The 21,962-nt window shown below is 41.1% G+C and overlaps 1 protein-coding gene across 9 annotated transcripts in view; it reads left to right on the top strand.

The window, feature by feature from the left end:
* Positions 1 to 21,538, top strand: part of LOC139475675 (protein unc-13 homolog B-like) — a 197,224-nt gene extending 175,686 nt beyond the window's left edge. For 8 of the 9 annotated variants that reach the window (XM_071258894.1, XM_071258883.1, XM_071258887.1 and 5 more), the window contains 12 exons: positions 421 to 517; positions 2,638 to 2,781; positions 3,974 to 4,051; positions 4,271 to 4,437; positions 4,820 to 4,981; positions 8,618 to 8,672; positions 10,105 to 10,176; positions 14,791 to 14,919; positions 16,743 to 16,968; positions 19,162 to 19,269; positions 19,718 to 19,877; positions 20,201 to 21,538. In XM_071258894.1, coding sequence (XP_071114995.1) covers positions 421 to 517; positions 2,638 to 2,781; positions 3,974 to 4,051; positions 4,271 to 4,437; positions 4,820 to 4,981; positions 8,618 to 8,672; positions 10,105 to 10,176; positions 14,791 to 14,919; positions 16,743 to 16,968; positions 19,162 to 19,269; positions 19,718 to 19,877; positions 20,201 to 20,486 — 1,684 coding nt within the window. In that variant the 3' untranslated portion in view covers positions 20,487 to 21,538. Of the gene's footprint in view, positions 1 to 420; positions 518 to 2,637; positions 2,782 to 3,973; positions 4,052 to 4,270; positions 4,438 to 4,819; positions 4,982 to 8,617; positions 8,673 to 10,104; positions 10,177 to 10,434; positions 10,465 to 14,790; positions 14,920 to 16,742; positions 16,969 to 19,161; positions 19,270 to 19,717; positions 19,878 to 20,200 lie in introns of all 9 variants that reach the window. The other variant, XM_071258904.1, reaches the window with a different exon arrangement.
* The last annotated feature ends 424 nt before the right edge of the window (positions 21,539 to 21,962 follow it).

Below are 21,962 nucleotides of genomic sequence, written 5' to 3'. Positions count from 1 at the left end.
AGTGAGTACACCCAGTACCTCCCCACAGTATCTGTAATAAGTACACCTGGTACAGTACTGAAGTATTTTCAAATAATACACCCAGCATACACCCAATGTATATCCAGTATATCCCCACATTATGGAGAATGTTATTGCAATATGGTGACTGTTATTGAGAGATGGTGACTGTTATTGAGAGATGGTGACTGTTTTTGAGATATGGAGAATGTTATTGAGATATGGTGACTGTTATTGAGAGATGGTGACTGTTATTGAGAGATGGTGACTGTTATTGAGATATGGCGACTGTTATTGAGAAATGGTGACTGTTATTGAGAAATGGTGACTGTTATTGAGAAATGGTGACTGTTATTGAGAAATGGTGACTGTTATTGAGAAATGCATGGTGACTCATGGAGAGATGGTGACTTGTTGCAGATGGTTTGAACCTTTCGTCATGCAGTGGCTCAACGAGAATGATGATGTTTCAATGGAGTATCTTCATGGTGCCTATGATCGGGACAAGAAAGATGGTGTAAGCTGAACTTATGACTGCCATATGTACATATCCTCACATTGATATAGGGGTCAACATCTGGCTGTATAATCAATGGCAATTAAGTGACTGCCAAGTTCCTAGTACTTACGTTTTCACATTAAGATGGCATGGATACAGGGTAATCTTATAAAACAAGTATTACATTTGACAACTTTGTCATGAATTGGATGTTTACGTTCTAAGGCGTTATAATGAGGCAATTTCAGTCTCGTTACAAGACGACTATCTTTGTTTACATTGTTTACGTTGAATACGTTGGTGGGTGAGGTTCAGAAAACTAAAAATAGAAAGAAAATACAATCCTTACTTTAGGCTGAACCAATTAAATAGTCAAAATTACCAATTTAAAAGAATAACAAACAACTGTCTGACAAAATACTCAAAATTGCTTACAACTGCCAAATGGTTACTGAATTGAAGTTATAAATGCATTGAGCACTTGAGAGATAAAATAATATTAACTTTGGCATTGAAAAATATGAGTTTACTTACATTTGTGTTGCTTTACACTTTGGAGAATGTAACCGTGGTCCTAACAAGATGGAGATTTGACTGATTGTGTGGGGAACATGTGCTTTTTAGATCATGTGACTTGAAATGGAATTGAGGCTGTAAACAAGTAATTAATTTATCTGCAAAAGTTTATTGAGAAATGGGGATTTGAACTCACAATGTCTAGCTTTCAAAGGTCATGTGACATATTATGACCAAACACTTTATCCACTAAGCCAAAGTGAGGAGGTTCAAATGAAGATGACTTTAAGTGGACCAAATATTTAACTAAGAAAAACTTTGTTTTTTAAAAATAAATGAAACTTAAACCATTACCAAAATATAGAAAATGAACTTTAAACAAAACTCTTGAAACAGATGAAAAACACCATTTCTGCATTTACACCCATCTTCCCCTGGCAAGAGAGTTAACTGACTTTAAAAGTCCAGTTTCCACCCTTGCCGAACTAGGCTGGAATTCCTGGGCTCGATCGTAGCGCCACCAGTGGCTATTACGAGTAATGTCCTTTCTATGTCTCTCCTATTGACCAATCAGATTCAATCTCTCATATCACTTGCATTTGCTTCAAACAAAACGGTGGCGCCCAGTCAAGACGATCTGATCGATAATCAAGATCTATATTGTGATCAAAAGAGTCTTACATCACGAAGTGCATCAAATCATGTGAGCACCTTGATTAAAAACATGAAAAGATATAGAAAATATCTGTTGACAACGAGTAAGCGGTGCACATGCTTTGCAAATCCTGCAGTCGACCGAAATCTGCATGACACTTTACGAACCGGATTTCGATTTTGGTGCGCGATTTTGATTGGACTATGCATAGACTCGTTAGCCCAGCCAAAATGTAACTCCATAATACCAGCCTAGTTCGGCAAGGGTGGAAACTGGACTTTTATAGTCAGTTAACTCACTTGCCTCGGGAAGATGTGGTAAACCAAGCACAACCAACTCTACATTATTCTAAGAGACAAACTTGTACATATACTACTCAAAAGACATTAAAGAACACTCGATTCTTTTATGACCATGATAGATTAATTATAGTAATATGAAAGAAACAGGTGTTCTTTCACTTCTTTTGAGTAGTATATTATCCATACTGGAGCATGAATATTAGAGTAAGTCTCAGTGAGCATGAATATTAGAGTAAGTCTCAGTGAGCATGAATATTAGAGTAAGTCTCAGTGAGATAAACAGTTGTTTTGTTTCATGCTGATAAACCATTGTTCATGATGTTACTGGCGATATGTGACAGCATTTACAGTTTCATTGAGGTGATTTCTCCTTTGTGATCCCAAAATTTGGGATTTGAAAATTTGAAATTAGAAAAAGTCTAATTCATCAGGGGCGGCGGGGTAACCTGGTGGTTAAACCGTTTGCCCGTCACGCTGAAGGAACGGGTTCAATTCTCCACATGGGTACTATGTGTGAAGCCCATTTGTGGTGTCCCACACCGTGATATTGCTGGAATATTGCTGGAATATTGCTAAAAGCAATCACACTGACTCTAATATACCAGATAGTTCATTGATAACTGCAGTCTGCTGCATCTTGTTCAGTCATTCCATCTGTTCTACAGTTCCAGAAGAGTTCAGAGCATGCACTGTTTTCCACGTCGGTGGTGGATGTGTTCACACAGCTCAATCAGTGTTTCGATGTCATCAAGAAGCTCGAGTGCCCTGATCCAGAGATTGTCAAGAACTACATGCGACGCTTTGCCAAGGTAGGCAGATCATTTCTGTTGTGCATTGTAAACTGATGGCCAAGTAGGACTTTTAGAAGAGGTAATTTAGAGCATTGGTAGCAGTACCCAGACAGGGCTTGTTGCTGAACACTCACCCAACATTTATTTATAGCTAATTAGGTAAACTGCTAATACCCAAAATTAACAGGCAAGCATAATTCTCTTTCCACATAGGCCATAGAACTCTATCGGCAATCTGTCCAGGGTCACCCTTCCAACATGATTGCCATGTTGTCTTACATTATCGCTAAGCAATGTTGTTATAGGTTTTAAGCTAGTGTATTCCACATGAGGTATTCTAAACAAATGTTGGTGTATGATAGGACTTGGTTTGAATGTAATAGCATTCCACAAAGAAAATGACTCGGAAAATCTAGTACTATTTAAGCAATGTCCAGACACAACCTCGATGAAAAAAAAGTGGTATGGGAGTACTTGGACATTTCTTTTTAAATAATCAATAAATGATTTTCTTCACATTGCAGATTATATTTTCATTGCACATAATGATATTTAAAATAATATCACGTGAGGCATGATTTATGAAATATGATGGTAATGAAATTTATATTTGCATATATATCGTAGCAATAATTCTATTTAGATGTTTACATACGACAGCTACATTGAGCTAAATGTCTGAAATATAACCATTTATAAGACATTTTAATAATGAAGTGTATGTTTCAATGTCTCCTTTCCATTGTCATCTGTTTTCATGTATTTTGCAATTTAAAAATACAAAGCATGTTAATTGTCCAACTACTGCTGAACGTGTCGGGGTAATACTGAACCTGTCGTCAAGCTAATAGTATCCAGGTTCAGACTGAGCAAGACGTTCTCAACGTGATGGTCAATTTTGAAACCCCAAACAATTGTCTACCTTGGAATCAGCAATTTCCCATTACAGTCGGACGATAAGTTAGTGAGTTGTATTGCAATTATTATGTGTCCATGAACTGCTGCCACCTCTATATCTGATGATTTACTATGTCTGATCTGATCCTTTATCTTGTAAAACCTGTAACAAGTGTCCAATCTCTGATCTCATCTGGTGACACCTGTACCAACTGCCCCATCCTTAACTCTACTACATACAAAAGGCAATAGCTGTCATAGATTTCAAACACAGGTAGATAGATGTACAAGCTTGCATTTGATATTTTTTCAGACTGTGAATAAAGTCCTTCTAGCCTATGCAGACATTGTGAGGAGGGACTTTGAGAAGTACACAAACCGGCAGAAAGTGGTATGTACTCAAGAACAATTGTTGTGTTGGTGTACAGAAAGTGTGTTAAACAGCCTCTTGTTGTATATTCTATGCTTAATCTTAAACTTTTCCTACAATTTGTTCCTGTTTTTACCTTGTGGAGATTCTCAGATAGATTGATACCCCCAGAAATGTCCAGCAATGGTAGAGCGGTTATGCTGCTGATTGTTATATCTGAGAGCATGTGTGTCCCTCCAGGCCTGCATCCTGATGAACAACATCCAGCAGTTGCGGGTGCAGCTGGAGAAAGTGTTTGAGTCCATGGGCGGGGAGAAACTGGATCCTGAGGCTAGCGGCATCTTGAAGGAGCTCCAGCAGAAACTCAACAGCGTCCTGGACGACCTCAGCAGCATCTTTGCCAAGAGGTGGGTGATTATGGTTGACATTGTCTCTCATATAAAGAAAGCCTTCATCGAACTTCAGAGGTAATCAAGTGTCAGGAACATAAGGTAGCCATCAAGATCTCATGTCATAAAGGCCTTGGCTGTAGGCATTGTGTAACAATATAGAGCACTACAATGTTTGTTTGAATAATTTTTTGTCTGTTTCGCAAGATGGTGTACTGCTGACTTTTGACCAAAAGAATTCCATTGTATTAATGTCAAGTGGTTATTTAGGTCTCCCAACCTTTAAGTATGAATCAAATACCTTGTTTAGAAAAGGCAAGAAATGTCTAACAGCAAATAGTTAGACAATATTTTTGACCACTAGTTCCCACAGACATAAGTGAGTGTGTATGTTCTTCAGTCTGGAGCCTCAGATCCAGCAGAGCATGATTGAGCTGGGCCAGCTGCTGTCCAAGGTGAAGGGGGCGGGGCAGGTGTCGTTGTCCCAGCCCAGCCAAAGGACCAGCATCCAGCAGGAGTCAGATGCAGTCCTCCGACCTCTCATGGACCTCCTTGATGGAAGGTGAGATACACATGCTCATCTGTATACATATCAGGGTTCTCCAACCCCTGTAATAATTCTTAGGAAGTTACCTTGTCTCTTATTAAATTGAATTTGAATAGAATATGAAGTCATATATGAATTTTTACTGTTTTACATGTCATGATATCGCTATAAGTAACGCATGTATAATTGCTGTTGCTCATTTAAGAACTGTAGAACTAAACCTCCAGTCTGTCCAACAGTTACTGCCTGAGTTGATGGTTCCACAACCGTCCTTGCTGACTATGTTCATTGTAAGATTTGGTCCGATGCTGTGTCTCTACTGAGGCATTTTCAACTATATATGGGTCGGTCGGGTAGCCTAGTGGTTAAAGCGTTCGCTCGTCATGCCGAAGACCTGGGTTCGATTCCCAACATGGGTACATTGTATGAAGCCCATTTCTGGTGTCCCCCGCCGTGATATAGCTTAAATATTGTTAAAAGCGGCGTAAAACCATACTCACTCACTCAACTATATATGCTAATGGAAGGACATGGTTACATCAAAGTTTACATGCAGTCTGGTTCTTCCTTTCTGATGATATTTGGCTAGATGTGTTAACAGCATGACTTAACATGACCAGGCAATTTCCAAAATGATAAACAACTTTTGGTAATCCCAAGGAAAATGGGTATAGTGAGACCAAGGTTCAAGGTAGTTCAGGGATTTGACCCTTTGTCAGTGGTTCCTGGCATTGCTATGGGCTTCACAGTGAATGGTGCCTCAGACCACTGGAACACTGGTGCCTCCTGTCATCGAAACAGACCCAATAACGCTTAGCTGTCGTGAAAACCATGGCAACTGTAAACATCTACATTTCAGTTCTATCAGAACTAGAGTAACCAGGAGAAACTTGGGTGAATCAGGAATAGTAATGACTATATATTAGTGGTGGGATGACACACCGATGCATCTTCTCGATACAAGTATCGATCACAGTCGCACACTAAGTAAAAAATATCAATTAGTACCTTAAATGTGTACTTTAATGGCTGTTATACCAAGCACTAAGAAGTAGTGAAAATTAGTAGTGAAAACGTAAATATTTTCATCCATTGTGCCATACTTGACGCTGCCAACTTTAAATCATTAGTGTGCCACGTATTTGGCCTTCCTGTCTATGAAAAAGATGGCTTACGCACCACAGGTAAGAGCACATGCAAGTATCGTGATACGTATCGGATCGTGAACAAGGAAATGTTATATGTATCGGATCGTGAACAAGGAAACGTGATACGTATTGGATCGTGAGCAAGGTATCATGATATGTATCGGATCTCACAGTAGGTGTATCGTCCCAGCCCTACTATATATATAGGCATGTTCGGGGTAATGTTTGAAGTAGGAGTCACAGGTGACTGAACTTCCCAGTGGGGAGCATGAGCCAGGAACAACCATGGATCCAGACACTAGTAGTAACAGTTGGGCACAGTATTGGGTCTAGATAGTTCAGCCTTCACTTACTAACCAGACTATATTGACTATATTGACTAACAGGTCTGAACATACTGACATTAACCTTACAACTTTGTTTCTGCTTGTATAACATCTACTAATGTTGACACCGTTCAGGCACATCAATGCCAGTAATACGTTGCTGTACTTCTACCAGATGCCTTCAAGGTCCTAGATGCCCTGCTAATCCGCCATCATCAGTCACAACACCCTTCATGTATAACACTCATAACATGCATCATTCTGTTGATGCTTAATTCAAGCCATTCACTCATCATTTAATTTGATGTTTTTTTAATTATCACCAACTTAACCGGATTAACTATTTATATAATGTTACCAAATCCAAAAGCATTGATGACAAAAGTTGATTTCCAAATTTATTCCGAAGACATATTTCTAACATTGTCATGTTTATTTACATAATAATTGCGCTAAGAATTATTTGCCCAGTACTATATCATCACTGCTGAGAGTTACTTGCCCAATGATTGCCCTGATCAGTAACAATATCATTGCTTAGAATGTCTTACCCAATGATTGCCCTCAGTACTCCTCTTATCCCTGTCCAGAAGGACTTGCCTAATGATTGCCCTCAGTACTCCTCTTATCCCTGTCCAGAAGGACTTGCCCAATGATTGCCCTCAGTACTCCTCTTATCCCTGTCCAGAAAGACTTGCCCAATGATTGCCCTCAGTACTCCTCTTATCCCTGTCCAGAAGGAATTGCCCAATGATTGCCCTCAGTACTCCTCTTATCCCTGTCCAGAAGGACTTGCCCAATGATTGCCCTCAGTACTCCTCTTATTCCTGTCCAGAAGGACTTGCCCAATGATTGCCCTCAGTACTCCTCTTATCCCTGTCCAGAAGGACTTGCCCAATGATTGCCCTCAGTACTCCTCTTATCCCTGTCCAGAAGGACTTGCCCAATGATTGCCCTCAGTACTCCTCTTATCCCTGTCCAGAAGGACTTGCCCAATGATTGCCCTCAGTACTCTTATTCCTGTCCAGAAGGACTTGCCCAATGATTGCCCTCAGTACTCCTCTTATCCCTGTCCAGAAGGACTTGCCCAATGATTGCCCTCAGTACTCCTCTTATCCCTGTCCAGAAGGACTTGCCCAATGATTGCCCTCAGTACTCCTCTTATCCCTGTCCAGAAGGACTTGCCCAATGATTGCCCTCAGTACTCCTCTTATCCCTGTCCAGAAGGACTTGCCCAATGATTGCCCTCAGTACTCCTCTTATCCCTGTCCAGAAGGACTTGTCCAATGATTGCCCTCAGTACTCCTCTTATCCCTGTCCAGAAGGACTTGCCCAATGATTGCCCTCAGTACTCCTCTTATCCCTGTCCAGAAGGACTTGCCCAATGATTGCCCTCAGTACTCCTCTTATTCCTGTCCAGAAGGCCTTGCCCAATGATTGCCCTCAGTACTCCTCTTATCCCTGTCCAGAAGGACTTGCCCAATGATTGCCCTCAGTACTCCTCTTATTCCTGTCCAGAAGGACTTGTCCAATGATTGCCCTCAGTACTCCTCTTATCCCTGTCCAGAAGGACTTGCCCAATGATTGCCCTCAGTACTCCTCTTATCCCTGTCCAGAAGCACTTGCCCAATGATTGCCCTCAGTACTCCTCTTATCCCTGTCCAGGAGGACTTGCCCAATGATTGCCCTCAGTACTCCTTTTATCCCTGTCCAGAAGGACTTGCCCAATGATTGCCCTCAGTACTCCTCTTATCCCTGTCCAGAAGGACTTGCCCAATGATTCCCTTCAGTACTCCTCTTATCCCTGTCCAGAAGGACTTGCCCAATGATTGCCCTCAGTACTCCTCTTATCCCTGTCCAGAAGGACTTGCCCGATGATTGCCCTCAGTACTCCTCTTATCCCTGTCCAGAAGGCCTTGCCCAATGATTGCCCTCAGTACTCCTCTTATCCCTGTCCAGAAGGACTTGCCCAATGATTGCCCTCAGTACTCCTTTTATCCCTGTCCAGACGGACTAGCCCAATGATTGCCCTCAGTACTCCTCTTATCCCTGTCCAGAAGGACTTGCCCAATGATTGCCTTGAAGTACAGATAGCAGTATGATTGCCGTGATGTGCCGGGTGGTTGCCAGGTAGTCTGCTTGTAATTATGCATGTGCTTCCTTTCCTCCTCTGGCAGTCTGTCCATGTTTGCACAAGTGTGTGAGAAGACCGTTTTGAAGAGGTTGCTCAAGGTAGGTAGCTCTCTCATCCATCTCTTCACACAGTACAGTATATATCCTCTCACTATTGCTGTCATGAGTTGGGAAATTATGGTATAAAGTAGAATGGATGTTATTCTTGGTTGGAAAGCTAAGGCATCTTGAATAACTGGAATAACTGGAATAACATCAGTGTACCTACTTTGGAAAACTATACTGGTGACAGGTCAGAGGTGGTTAACATCATTTATAGCTAAAATGGATAAAATTATCATTAAACCGCCCGCATGTTGTCAAAAATGAGCGGGCCACTGTAACTTGATGATGCCCTCATATTGCTTGACAACGGGCCATTATCAGGCCTGTTGTTAGGGATAGTGATATGTGACGTCATGTTCAATAGTGACGTCATCTGGTTTGTTCTATGACGTTTCCATATATGTAAAAGTGGGTCAGTGACATTTGTGTTGATTGCAGTAAATGTTTCAAAACCAATATTCTTGTTTCTTTTTATTTGATACCAAATTCCATCCACTTTAGCTGTAATAACGGTAAGGCCATTTTTCAGGGAATCATCATTTGCAGAAGCCCTCAGTCTTTTCAACTGCCCTCCTTCGTCGGACAGTTAATGGAAGACCTCGAGCATCTGCAAATGATAATGCCCTGAAAAATAGTGTTACCCTTATAATAACACATGCTAGTATATCTCTGTATGTTGGTGTAAGGTCAGATGGGGTTTATGTCCTATAACACATGCTGGTATATCTCTGTATGTTGGTGTTGGGTCAGATGGGGTCTATGTCCTATAACACATGCTGGTATATCTCTGTATGTTGGTGTTAGGTCAAATGGGGTTTATGTCCTATAACACAGGCCGGTATATCTCTGTATGTTGGTGTTACATCAGATGGGGTTTATGTCCTATAACACATGCTGGTATATCTCTGTATGTTGGTGTTACATCAGATGGGGTTTATGTCCTATAACACAGGACTGGTATATCTCTGTATGTTGGTGTTAGGTCAGATGGGGTTTATGTCCTATAACACAGGACTGGTATATCTCTGTATGTTGGTGTTAGGTCAGATGGGGTTTATGTCCTATAACACAGGACTGGTATATCTCTGTATGTTGGTGTTAGGTCAGATGGGGTTTATGTCCTAAAACACAGGACTGGTATATCTCTGTATGTTGGTGTTAGATCAGATGGGGTTTATGTCCTATAACACAGGACTGGTATATCTCTGTATGTTGGTGTTAGGTCAGATGGGGTTTATGTCCTAAAACACAGAACTGGTATATCTCTGTATGTTGGTGTTAGGTCAGATGGGGTTTATGTCCTATAACTCAGGCTGGTATATCTCTGTATGTTGGTGTTACATCAGATGGGGTTTATGTCCTATGTCTCTTATAACACATGCTAAGAGAATTACATTGTATTCTCAAGTTGATTGTTTTGTTGTAGGAGTTGTGGAGGATAGTGATGCATACGATGGAGAAGACGGTGGTGTTGCCACCACTCTCAGATCCCAGACAGGTACGTCACTAACACAACACACATATATTGTCATAATTCTACCATCATTATCATCAGATTGTTTATGTAAATACTACCACATTGAGAATCTCATAACTGAAATACCTCAATATCATGAGCTTTTAATTACGATACCTCTTGTTCAATGTCTAAGTAACAAACTGTTCATAGTCACCTGTGATTTATCATAAATGTACATTTATCAATGTTATGACATGAATTTGGGTTATACACTTAATGACATTCTGTTTTATACAGGAATCTAGTTCTAATAAGTCCAAAAATATGGTGAGTTTAGTTAGCATGGGTGACAGGCCTATATCTAACAGTTTGACTGTTGCCATGGTGATCTGCTAACACAAGCATCAGAATGCAGGTGGTGGCTGCCCTTGAATATGTCCTAGCATCTTGGTTTGAGATTGCAATGCTGGTTGTGGGTGCACAGTCAACTCCATGGAGGACATGCAGGGGTGATTGGGCATGGTTGGTTGTCTAGTGTAGGGACATTGGTTGGTTGTCTAGTGTAGGGGTCATTGGTTGGTTGTCTAGTGTAGGGACATTGGTTGGTTGTCTAGTGTAGGGGCATTGGTTGGTTGTCTAGTGTAGGGGACCTTGGTTGTTGGTCTAGTGTAGGGACAATGGTTGGTTGTCTAGAGTAGGGGCACTGGTTGTTGGTCTAGTGTAGGGACATTGGTTGTTGGTCTAGTATTGGGGCATTGGTTGGTTGTATAGTGAGGGACATAAGTTATTGGTCAAGTGTAGGGGCATTGGTTGTTGGTCTAGTGTAGGGGGCCTTGGTTGTTGGTCTAGTATTGGGGCATTGGTTGGTTGTATAGTGAGGGACATAGGTTGTTGGTCTAGTGTAGGGGGCATTGGTTGGTTGTTGAGTGTAGGGGGCATTAGTTGGTTGTCCGGTTGGGGGGCAATGATTGGTTGTCTAGCTTAGGGGGCATGGTGTAGGGGGCATTGGTTGTTGGTCTAGTGTAGGGGGCATTAGTTGGTTGTCCGGTTGGGGGGCAATGATTGGTTGTCTAGCTTAGGGGGCATAGTGCAGGGGTCATTGGTTGTTGGTTGAGTGTAGGGGGCATTAGTTGGTTGTCCGGTTGGGGGGCAATGATTGGTTGTCTAGCTTAGGTGGCATTGGTTGACTGTCTAGTGTTAGAGACATTGGTTGGTTGTATATGTAGGGGGCATTGGTTGTTGGTAGACAATGGGGTACCTCTGATCAGTTGTCCATGATATGGGGTGGTGTGGATCAAATCTCTAAGGGCATGACATCTTCTGCAGAGCTGTGACCTGTAGCGTGAATCGACTTACCACACACCCTGCATGTCCTGGGCGTGGTGTGGGTTTCCCTCTCTCATGGTCAGTACTAAGCTTCACTAACCTACTCATTCTGAGGCAACATAGTAATGATAGTAGGAGACTTCAGCAGAGTAGCAATTTGTACCTCAGACATAACGTTGATCTGTAATTCCTCTTACCATGTAACACTGCCAGTTCTGCATATCACATATTTCTTGTTGATATAACCCCCTGCTAGTGCGAGATTACTGGTCCCGTTCAACTGGAGAAATGGTTCCTGATGCTTAGAAGTCCTTCTTTGTGTCTGCAGTGGCCAGTGCTCATCCCTTGTCAGGATGAGTTGCGGAGGATTTAGCTCATGTTTTCATCTTCTCATCCTTACACAGATGAAAACTTGCCATCTCTGTTTCAGTTACTTCCGTTTCATAACAAAAGTGCCAACTTGGATGATATGTCCAAACTGTTTTCCTTCCGTAGTGTAAGTCTTAATGGCCCACTTCCCAAATTGCCAACAAACTGACAGTAGACTAGAGCGGCTTTGGTGACGCCTCCCTGCTCTCTATGTGAAAACAGACTTGACTGTCCTTGGCCTTTGTGTTGAAGCTCAGCCCTCATCCCAGTCCGGCATAAAGTGTCCTGAGTCTCCGATTGGATCGACGGAAGAGTCTGTTTTCACTGCATGAGACCTCCTGTTGTAAATTCCTCTTTGCAGGTTTCTCGTAACATGCACGGTTTCCGTGGCAACAAGCTGTGTCTGATGCTGAGATTGTACAGACACGTTTGTTGTCTGGTAATTTGGGTATGTCTACAATTGCTGGAGTTTGGTCACATCCCAACCGCTATGGCTTTCAAGCTGATTTATTCTTTCCTTGCATCATTGCTCCAAACGATAAATTATATCATTTAGAATAACACAAAAAGAAAGCCTGTATAATGGGAGCCTCCTATCCTCCAGCAGCTGTGTGTGTGTGCCCTGCATGGCAGACTGACTCACTGGTGGTGACTGTTCATGACTGACTGACTAATCCACGACTCCATGTCTACCTGAGCTATTAATATAGAATGATGATTACTGGAAGATCTAGTCACCCTGCTCCGTGTTCATAGTACTTGGATAGTGTTGGATGGCTGATTGACTGAGAAGACCAACTTTCAGCTCTTATTACAATATTGACCAGCCTGGCTGCTGAAGACATAATGACATTTGACTGGTCACCCAGAGATGCCAACCATTATGCTTTTGAGCCAAAACGTATGATTTTTGGCTTTTTTTTCATAAAATTATTTACATTTGTAAAATACCCCGGAGAGCAAATTGTTAATGCACCGATCATGTGAAGTATTCTATAGGGACCTAATTGCATTTACACTGATAACTCTTAGAAACTCGAAACAACAGTTGATATTGCAACATGATGAATTTTATAAATGTGTGGAGCTTTGACCACGTGTTTCGGCATGAATGCAGCCTTTCCGGTGCCATTTTCACCTCATTAAAAGGACATGGGGTTTGTGGGGCTTGCCACCGCACAACAGCTTGAATCATATGCTTTCTTAAGTGATTTATAGCCTAATCTATAATTACAAAAGTTATTCAAAATACAACATGTTTGTTTGAAATGTGGCCCCGATGTATGTCACTGATGAGCTTGTCACATGCCGTTATGGAACTTCTATTTTCGAGTACTTTTTCAATGTTGATGTCCAATTTTTCTATGTTTATGGATTGATATTCATTTTCGAGGTTTAGTCGAATTTAACCATACACACACAAGTGAAGTCATTTTTGCTGCTTATTTTGAGCTTTATGGGGTAGTGGTAGTGCGTCTGCCCGAAGAGCAGAAGGTCCGGGGTTCGATTCCTGGCCGCGTCATACCAAAAAATGTTAAAAGATGGTACTTGTTGTTACCCTGTCTGGCACTCGGCATGAAGGGGCTAAAATAAGGACTGGTCAGCTCTGAGAGAGTATACTGTGTCATCAGTCCGAACTAGTACAAGCAGCCACACACACACACGTGCATTCATGTCGCTTTATAAGTGCAATAATCTTGGACACGACTTTAAACCCCATTTCACCTCACCTTGAGCTTTATCGCCCTGTTTTTTAAATAGTGTGGCTTTTGTGTACGGCTACATTACTAGCATCAATGCATGTGTGCCCATGCTTCACGTACGTATAGATCCAACAAAAATGTTGAAGCGAAAACCAGCATCATGGCATGATACTCTTAACGTTACTCTATTAACATAAAATTACACTTTTACCTCACTGATTACTACAAAGTTTTAATTAGGGTTGGCATCTCTGGTTACCATGATAACGCCGAGAGATTGTAACTTCATGAAACTACATTCACCATTCACCAACTTGCTGATCGATTGTGCAAGACCTACAAACTGAAATTCATCATGTCTGGCTCTCTGATTTAGGATCCATACTCCTCATTAAGGTTAATGACTGACTGTCTGATGAAGAATAGTGACAATATGATGAAGATTTGATGAGTGACTGTTTGATGAAGAATAAAGACAATATGATGAAGATTGATGACTGACTGTCCAATGAAGAATAGTGACAATATGATGAAGATTTGATGAATGACTGTTTGATTAAGAATAAAGACAATATGATGAAGATTGATGACTGACCGTCTGATGAAGAATAGCAATCTCATTAAAATCAGACCTTAGTTCTTGGTACCGCTAAACAAAGATCTGAAGACATCCCATTTGGGGTCACGTCAGAACGACCTTTCATCCAATCAATCAGTGCTTCGCTTACCAGATTATGAAAGTGACAGTCGGAATGTGATTTCTAATCATGCAATCTCAAAACTTTAACATGAGGTATTCCGAACGATTGTTACGGGTTTAAGGACTGAATCCTTACAATCTAGACCATCTATTAGCCATTCCAGAACGGGTTTTTTCAGGTTTCAAATTTGTAATCGAGAATTTGTCAAAAATGTGTTTCAAAACGTAGTCGCCAATTTGAAATTAGTGCCGTAAAGCACGAGAAAGCTTCCCTCTGATTGGTCATTCCATTTGTCGTTCAAAGTACTTGCAAGGTTGGTCTTATGTGACCCGTAATTGGATGTCCTCAGATCTTTGTTTAGCGGTAGCGAGAACTAAGATCTGATTTGAATGAGATTGGAAGAATAGTGACATTATGATGAAGATTGATGACTGACTGCCTGATGAAGGATGAAGGATGTTAATCCTTTACCAACTGCTACTGCTTGACTGACTGTCTGGCTGGCTGACTGCCTGCTTAGTGCCTGGTCCACTTTCCCATCTCTCCTCTTTCAGCTGTTGCCCATTGCTGGAAATGCACAGGCAAAGATCGAGGATATGTCTCGCTTGTTGCTCAACCATGTTAGTCAGATGCCCGGCAACAACCCAATGAAACAAGTCAAGACACTTCAAGCAACATTCTTGGTATAACACTGTCACTATGTAGTAGAACACTTTGTTGTCGGTACATTGTTGTCAGTTAGCATCAAGTTCCTATTGCCTTGTTTACCGCCATTCATTGCTTCAGTTTTGTCTCAGTTTCCTGTTACAGATGTTCTCTTCACCTCCCTCTGTTGCAGATGTTCTCTTCACCTCCCTCTGTTGCAGCACTTCACACTGCTGCCTCACAATTACATGTCACTTGTCACATTTCCATATGTTTGTGTTTCGTAACCCATTGATTTCAACTCTTTTCTTTTGTATCTAGGAACTAATTACAAATTGTATTTAGTTCTACTGTAAATATATTCATTGTTAACTCACGTAGAATGAATCTCCAGTTGTGAAAAACACTGAATGTGTGCTGCCATCGACTCTTACATGACTTAAATGTTCAGCTAATTAAATATTATGTAATTGTTCTCCGATACGTCCAGGTATCCCTGTGATCTGAAGGAAGTTATCGATCAGTTTATATTTAGTTTTTGGTCGAAGAAAATTCCAAAAGAATCTTTGTATCCATTTCAACATCCCCTCATTTCATCATCCCCTCATTTCAAAATTCCCTAATTTCAACATCCCCTCATTTCAACATCCCCTAATTTCAACATTCCCTCATTTCAACTCCCTCATTTCAACATCCCCTCATTTCAACTTCCTCATTTAAACATTTCCCCATTTCAACATCCTCATTTCAACACCCCCTCATTTTAACACCCCATCATTTCAACATCCCCTCATTTCAACATCCCCTCATTTCAACATCCTCTTATTTGAACACCCCTTCATTTAATCATTTAAACATTCCCTCTTTTCAATATCCCCTCATTTCAACACCCCATCATTTCAACATTCCCTCATCGCAACTTTCCCTCATTTCAACATCTCCTCATTTCAACATCCCCTCATTTGAACACCCCCTCATTTGAACACCCCCTCATTTAATCATTTAATCATTTAAACATTCCCTCTTTTCAATATCCCCTCATTTCAACACCCCCTCTTTTCAATACCCCATCATTTCAACATTCCCTCATCGCAACTTTCCCTCATTTCAATATCCCCTCATTTCAACACCCCCTCTTTTCAACACCCCATCATTTCAACATTCCCTCATCGCAACTTTCCCTCATTTCAATATCCCCTCATTTCAACACCCCCTCGTTTCAAGTTCCTCATTTCAACACCCCATCTTTTCAGCTTCCTCATTTCAACATCCTCATTTGAACACCCCGTCATTTGAACACCCTATCATTTCAACATTCCATCATTTCAACATTCCCTCATTTCAACATTCCATCATTTCAACACCCCTCATTTCAACACCCCTTCATTTCAACATCCCCTCATTTCAACACCTCCTCATTACATAAAGGAAGTCTTCAATACTTAATGTTAGTATGAATGTGTTATAAACAATATCAATAGGTATTTCAAGATTTTTGTTTGTCGTTTGAACATGTCTTTTAGACCTATGATAACATGACAATACATGTCTTCCATTTTTAATGTGAGAAAGCAAATCTTTTCCAGTGTTCTGTTTTCTCAGAACTCAAAATGTGTATAATCAATATGACAGTCACATTTTATTGATATTAAAGCACCTATCCCTCCTGGTATATGAAATGTAGCTGAGGTTTTATAAGATTTCAGCTAAGAGTCGGATTGAGTGTTCATTTAAATTGTCACAATATCTAAAAGTGAAGGCAACCTCTATCATTGTGTTATTCTGGGACAGTGCTGAGCTTTATATATATATGAAGGTGAAAGTGTGTGTTCTCACCAGCCTCTTCTCTGTGCCATCACAGGACATGTCTAAAGAGGCTGAGAAGAACTTGAGTCCGAAGCAGTGTGCAGTGCTGGATATGGCCCTGGACACCATCAAGCAGTATTACCATGCCAGTGGGCAGGGACTGAAGAAGACCTTCCTGGACAAGAGTCCAGAGTTACAGTCTCTGCGATACGCACTGTCTCTGTACACTCAGACCACAGATACCCTCATAAAGACCTTCGTCAGCACACAGACGCAGCAAGGTCACTCATAACATGTCATTTTCAGATACACCCAGGTGCCATATTTAAGTTCACAATATGGCCGCCGTATAAACTGCGTTGAGTGAGCGCAGAGGAACAAACCTAAATTACATGAAAATGAAGTTTACTACTTGCCTGAAATTTTCAGTATTTTGTTATGCAGTCATTTGCCAAAAGTAAATGTGTCATTCTCTTTGGTAAACTGTGATATAGTGAGTTTATGTACTGTTGAATCAATGAAGGCCGGATGTCCATAAACTGGTCACTGAGGTCCTGTTTGGTTTTAATTCATGGAACTGTCCCTGCAGCCTAATTTTCAGAGTTCTCACCATGTTTTCTATGGTATTACAGTCTGGAGACTGGGGTTCAAACATAGTCTGATTATACTTGTCATGTTTCCACTGGGTTGTCTGTCTAGAAACATGTACAGGGCAAGTATCATCTTAAAAAATGTAATCTCTGTCAGCTGGAATTTTGGCAATAACTGGCCATAAGTTGGCTTCTAATATGTGTATATACTTTGTAGAGTTTATGTGACCATCCACAGCTACAAGGGTACCACGATTCGCTGTGCAGGGTTGCGTCCCTTGGGCACGCCAGAAACCTATGATTGTGGGTTTGAATCACGGTTCGCCCCGATTATGTTTCTAGGTTTGTCAGCACCATACCCGTGCTTGTGGGTTTCAACGAAGTGGTAAACGTCTGAGACCTGCATCACTTCAGGCTTTCCTCACACATTAAGCTGACACACTGTGATATGACTGAAATACTGTTAAAAGTGGCGTTAAACCCTACTCACTCACTCACTCACTACAAGGGTACCAACACCTTCAAAACAGCCCCAAAACGTAACACTCAGATTGGGAGCGTGTTTGTCTGTGTACACTCCAAGACATCTCGGCCTACACTTTTCCTCATTAGTTCTCCAAACATAAACTTTCTCATCTTTACCTACTGCAACCTGAGTTTCATCTGAAAATCTAACTTTGGTCCAAAGAAAAAATTGACAGTCCAGTGTAGATGGGATCTGGCAAAGGTCCTCTGCTTGAAACAATTTTGAGAGGAAATGGTTGTTTTCTCCTTACTATTCGTCTATGGTAACCATTTTCATGTAAACTCCTTTGTATTGTCCCCTTTGATAGTGTTACTTGTGATGACGGGTTAAACAGTTACGAAATATCCTTTAAAGACTTCCTTCTGTTACACTTTTCGAGTTATAACAATGACCATGTGTCGCTATGTGTTGATTTTCTCCTTCGAACAATTCTAGGATGGTTTTTAGTATCTTCTCTTTGAACATCTCTTAAAAAATTACGAACAGTAAACCTGTTTATCCCAGTAATTTTACCCATTTCACAACCACTTTTGCCTTCAGATTTCAAATTTATAAGTTGGTTGTGGTAAGGGTTCAGATCATTGCCTCTTGCCCCCATATCACTGAAGCAGACGTCATAACTAGTAAATGAAAGTTATTTCCCCTGTGTTGACAAAATTTAATGGGTGATATAGCAATTTGGCACCCCCTAAGATTTAGTCTCAATATATTGCCTCTAGGACCAAATATATACTGCCAGATGTCATTAATAGACCCCCAGTTTAACTATGGCGGCCATTTTGTGAACTTTAATATGGCACATGAGTGAATGTCAAAGTAGTGCCATATAAAGATATTGTCGGTTTGAGATTGTAGTATGATGTTCACATTTTTTTAATATTTAAGCTATATGTTTTTTGTCACCATCATGAGAAGTGCAACTCTCCACCAGTAGTGCCGACCGCCTCCGTGGTCTTGTGGTAGAGCGTCCGCCCGGAGAGCGGAAGGTCTAGGGTTCGATCCCGGGCCGCGTCATACAAAAAGACGTTAAAAGATTGTACTTGTTGTTACCCTGTCTGGCGCTTGGCATTAAGGGGCTAAAACAAGGACTGGTCGGCTCGGAGTCAGTATACTGTGTCTGAGTGGGGTATTCATGTTAAACTGCGGCATGGTATCTCAGTGAGCTAGCACTGTAAATGGGCATCAGTCCGGACTAGTACAAGCAGCCACACCAACACATACACATGCATGCACGTCGCTATATAAGTGCAATAATCTTGGACGCGACATTAAACCCAATTTCACCTCACCTCACCAGTAGTGCCAGGTGTATCTGCCTATGTGTGACAAGTTTTCATAGTTTTCGTTCTATGTTGCAGTGTCCTTCTCAGACCAGCCAGGCGTGGCAGATCCAGTGGGGGAGGTATCTGTACAGGTCGACCTCTTCACTCATCCAGGGACAGGTGAACACAAGGTCACTGTGAAAGGTCAGTAAACAATAACATTAATGTTTCTTTTTTAGTTATGATGACCGAGTTTTGTTTCTTTGTTTGTTAATTTGTTGTTTAATGCCGCACTCAGCTATTCCAACCATACGACGACAGTCTGTAAATAATCGAGTCTGGACTAGACAATCCATTGATTGACATCATGAGCATCGATTCATGCAACTGGGATACAATGACATGCGTCAACCAAGTCAACGAGCCTGACCACCTGATCCCGTTAGTCACCTCTTATGACAAGCATAGGGTGCCTTTTATGGCAAACATGGGTTGCTGAAGACCTATTCTATCCCGTAATCTTCACGGGTCGACTCTTAAGTAGGTCCAATGTACATACATTTGAGTATACTTGAGTATATATGTGTGATGACTAGTCACAAAGATTAGTTCTAGATCAACAGAAAGCCATGGCCTGTCTCTTCCATTTTAGTTGTGGCAGCCAATGATCTGAAATGGCAGACAACAGGAATGTTTCGGCCGTTTGTTGAGGTTCACCTTATTGGTCCCCACCTCAGTGATAAGAAACGGAAGCACTCAACCAAATCCAAGAGTAACAACTGGTCGCCCAAATATAATGAAACCTTCCACTTGTAAGTATCATAAAGGTGACATCCTATCATCACTCAAATATCATGAAACCTTCCATTTATACATAACATCATGGTCAACCAAATCTAGTACAACTTTCTGTTTGTAAATAACATCATGTTCACGTCCAAATAGAGTGAACCCTCTGTTTGTAAATAACATCATGTTCACGTTCTATGGTCAGCCAAATCTAGTGAAACTGTAATAAATGTAATAAATAAAAAAGCCCCATTTAGTCAAATCTGGAAAAAACATAGAAAGACATACTACAAAAGTATTGATAGTAGCAACTTATCAAATGAGTGCTCTGTTTCTTATTCTTCAGTATTCTTGGAAACGAGGATGAACCTGATGCCTATGAGCTGCACATTTGTGTGAAGGACTACTGCTTTGCCCGTGAGGACCGACTGATTGGGGTGGCGGTGATGCAATTGCGAGACATCGTGGAACAGGGCAGTTGTGCCTGTTGGTGTTCGCTGGGACGCCAAATGCAGCTGAATGAAACAGGATGGACAATATTGCGTATTCTCTCACAACGAACAAATGATGAAGTTGCGAAAGAGTTTGTGAAACTAAAATCAGAATGTCGGCATGCAGAAGAGATGACATGATACCCAATTCGCCCCCATAGGTGAAGGTCATATCTAACTTATAGTCCAAAGCCAAGGTCATATACATTGATTATGCTGAGATGTGTGAAGCCTGCTTCAATATCTGGGTAAGGTCTTGGTCTAGCCTTGTATGTAAAGCATGCAATTATTATATGCTAAAGAAGTACATCAAGGAAAGCATTGACTGGAATCTCCACATTTGGCTTGTCTCTTTTTTTCATCACTCATCCCTTCATGTGGTAGATATAGACTGTAGGTGTAAGAACCAAGTGTAGACTGACTCAGCCCTCCCGCATCTGAATAGTGTCACTCACTGTGATTGGTCATCCTGCATCTGACTAGTATCACTCGTTGTGATTGGTCCTCCTGCTTCTGAATAGTATCACTCACTGTGATTGGTTATCTTGTATCTGGACGACAACTGATGTCTCTCAGTGATTTACCCAGCTGAGTTTGAACTGCCACACACACAGTGTGCATGGCTGTGATTGGCCGAGCTTTATTTCGACTGACACTGTGTCCTCCCTTGCTGTGATTGGCCTAGCTGAACTATCCATCGTAGACCATGTGTACAGATGTGTAGGAATTCATCCTTTGTTGTATAAAGAGCTCCAGAATATTTCTGTACATACAATTTGTTTTTCTACAATACTGTAGATGATTGTAAATCTATGTACAAACTGGTTGTTTTTTAAGAGTTTTTTAGAAACAAATCATGCATGCATTTTGATTTGCCAAAGTATGATTGAATTCCTTGAAGGTACTATATTTTTATGTGAATGTATATGGGACAGTGAAATGTGCTTCCACCCCCAGGGTGCTTGTGGAGATGATGGCCATACTTGCAGCAGCATGGGAACCATCAGCCTATATCTCAGTTCAGTTTTTATCTAAGTTGGTGGACAACCATGCAAACTCTTGCATAATGGATATTTTAAAATATACTTAGTTTAGCAATCTATAGGTGGTTTATTGCCAGATGGATCTATGTATCCAGTTTGATTGTTATGGCTTTGATTGGCAAGTCTATACTAAATGTAACTATGGAAGCTTTGGTCAAGATGAAACAAAGGATCCTTTGGTCAGGATGTAACTAAGGACCACTGTGTTAGATGTAACTAAGGACCCTTGTGTCAGATGCAACTAAGGACCCTTGTGTTAGATGTAACTAAGGACCACTGTGTTAGATGTAACTAAGGACCACTGTGTTAGATGTAACTAAGGACCACTGTGTCAGATGTAACTAAGGACCACTGTGTTAGATGTAACTAAGGACCCTTGTGTCAGATGTAACTAAGGACCACTGTGTCAGATGTAACTAAGGACCCTTGTGTTAGATGTAACTAAGGAACACTGTGTTAGATGTAACTAAGGAACACTGTGTTAGATGTAACTAAGGACCACTGTGTTAGATGTAACTAAGGACCACTGTGTCAGATGTAACTAAGGACCCTTGTGTTAGATGTAACTAAGGAC

This window comes from Haliotis cracherodii, unplaced genomic scaffold, assembly GCF_022045235.1.
Source record: "Haliotis cracherodii isolate W230 unplaced genomic scaffold, xgHalCrac1.p SCAF_1, whole genome shotgun sequence".
Lineage (NCBI taxonomy): Eukaryota > Metazoa > Mollusca > Gastropoda > Lepetellida > Haliotidae > Haliotis > Haliotis cracherodii.
The sequence above is the reverse complement of the archived record's forward strand: the minus strand, read 5'-3'. Positions and strand labels throughout refer to the sequence as shown.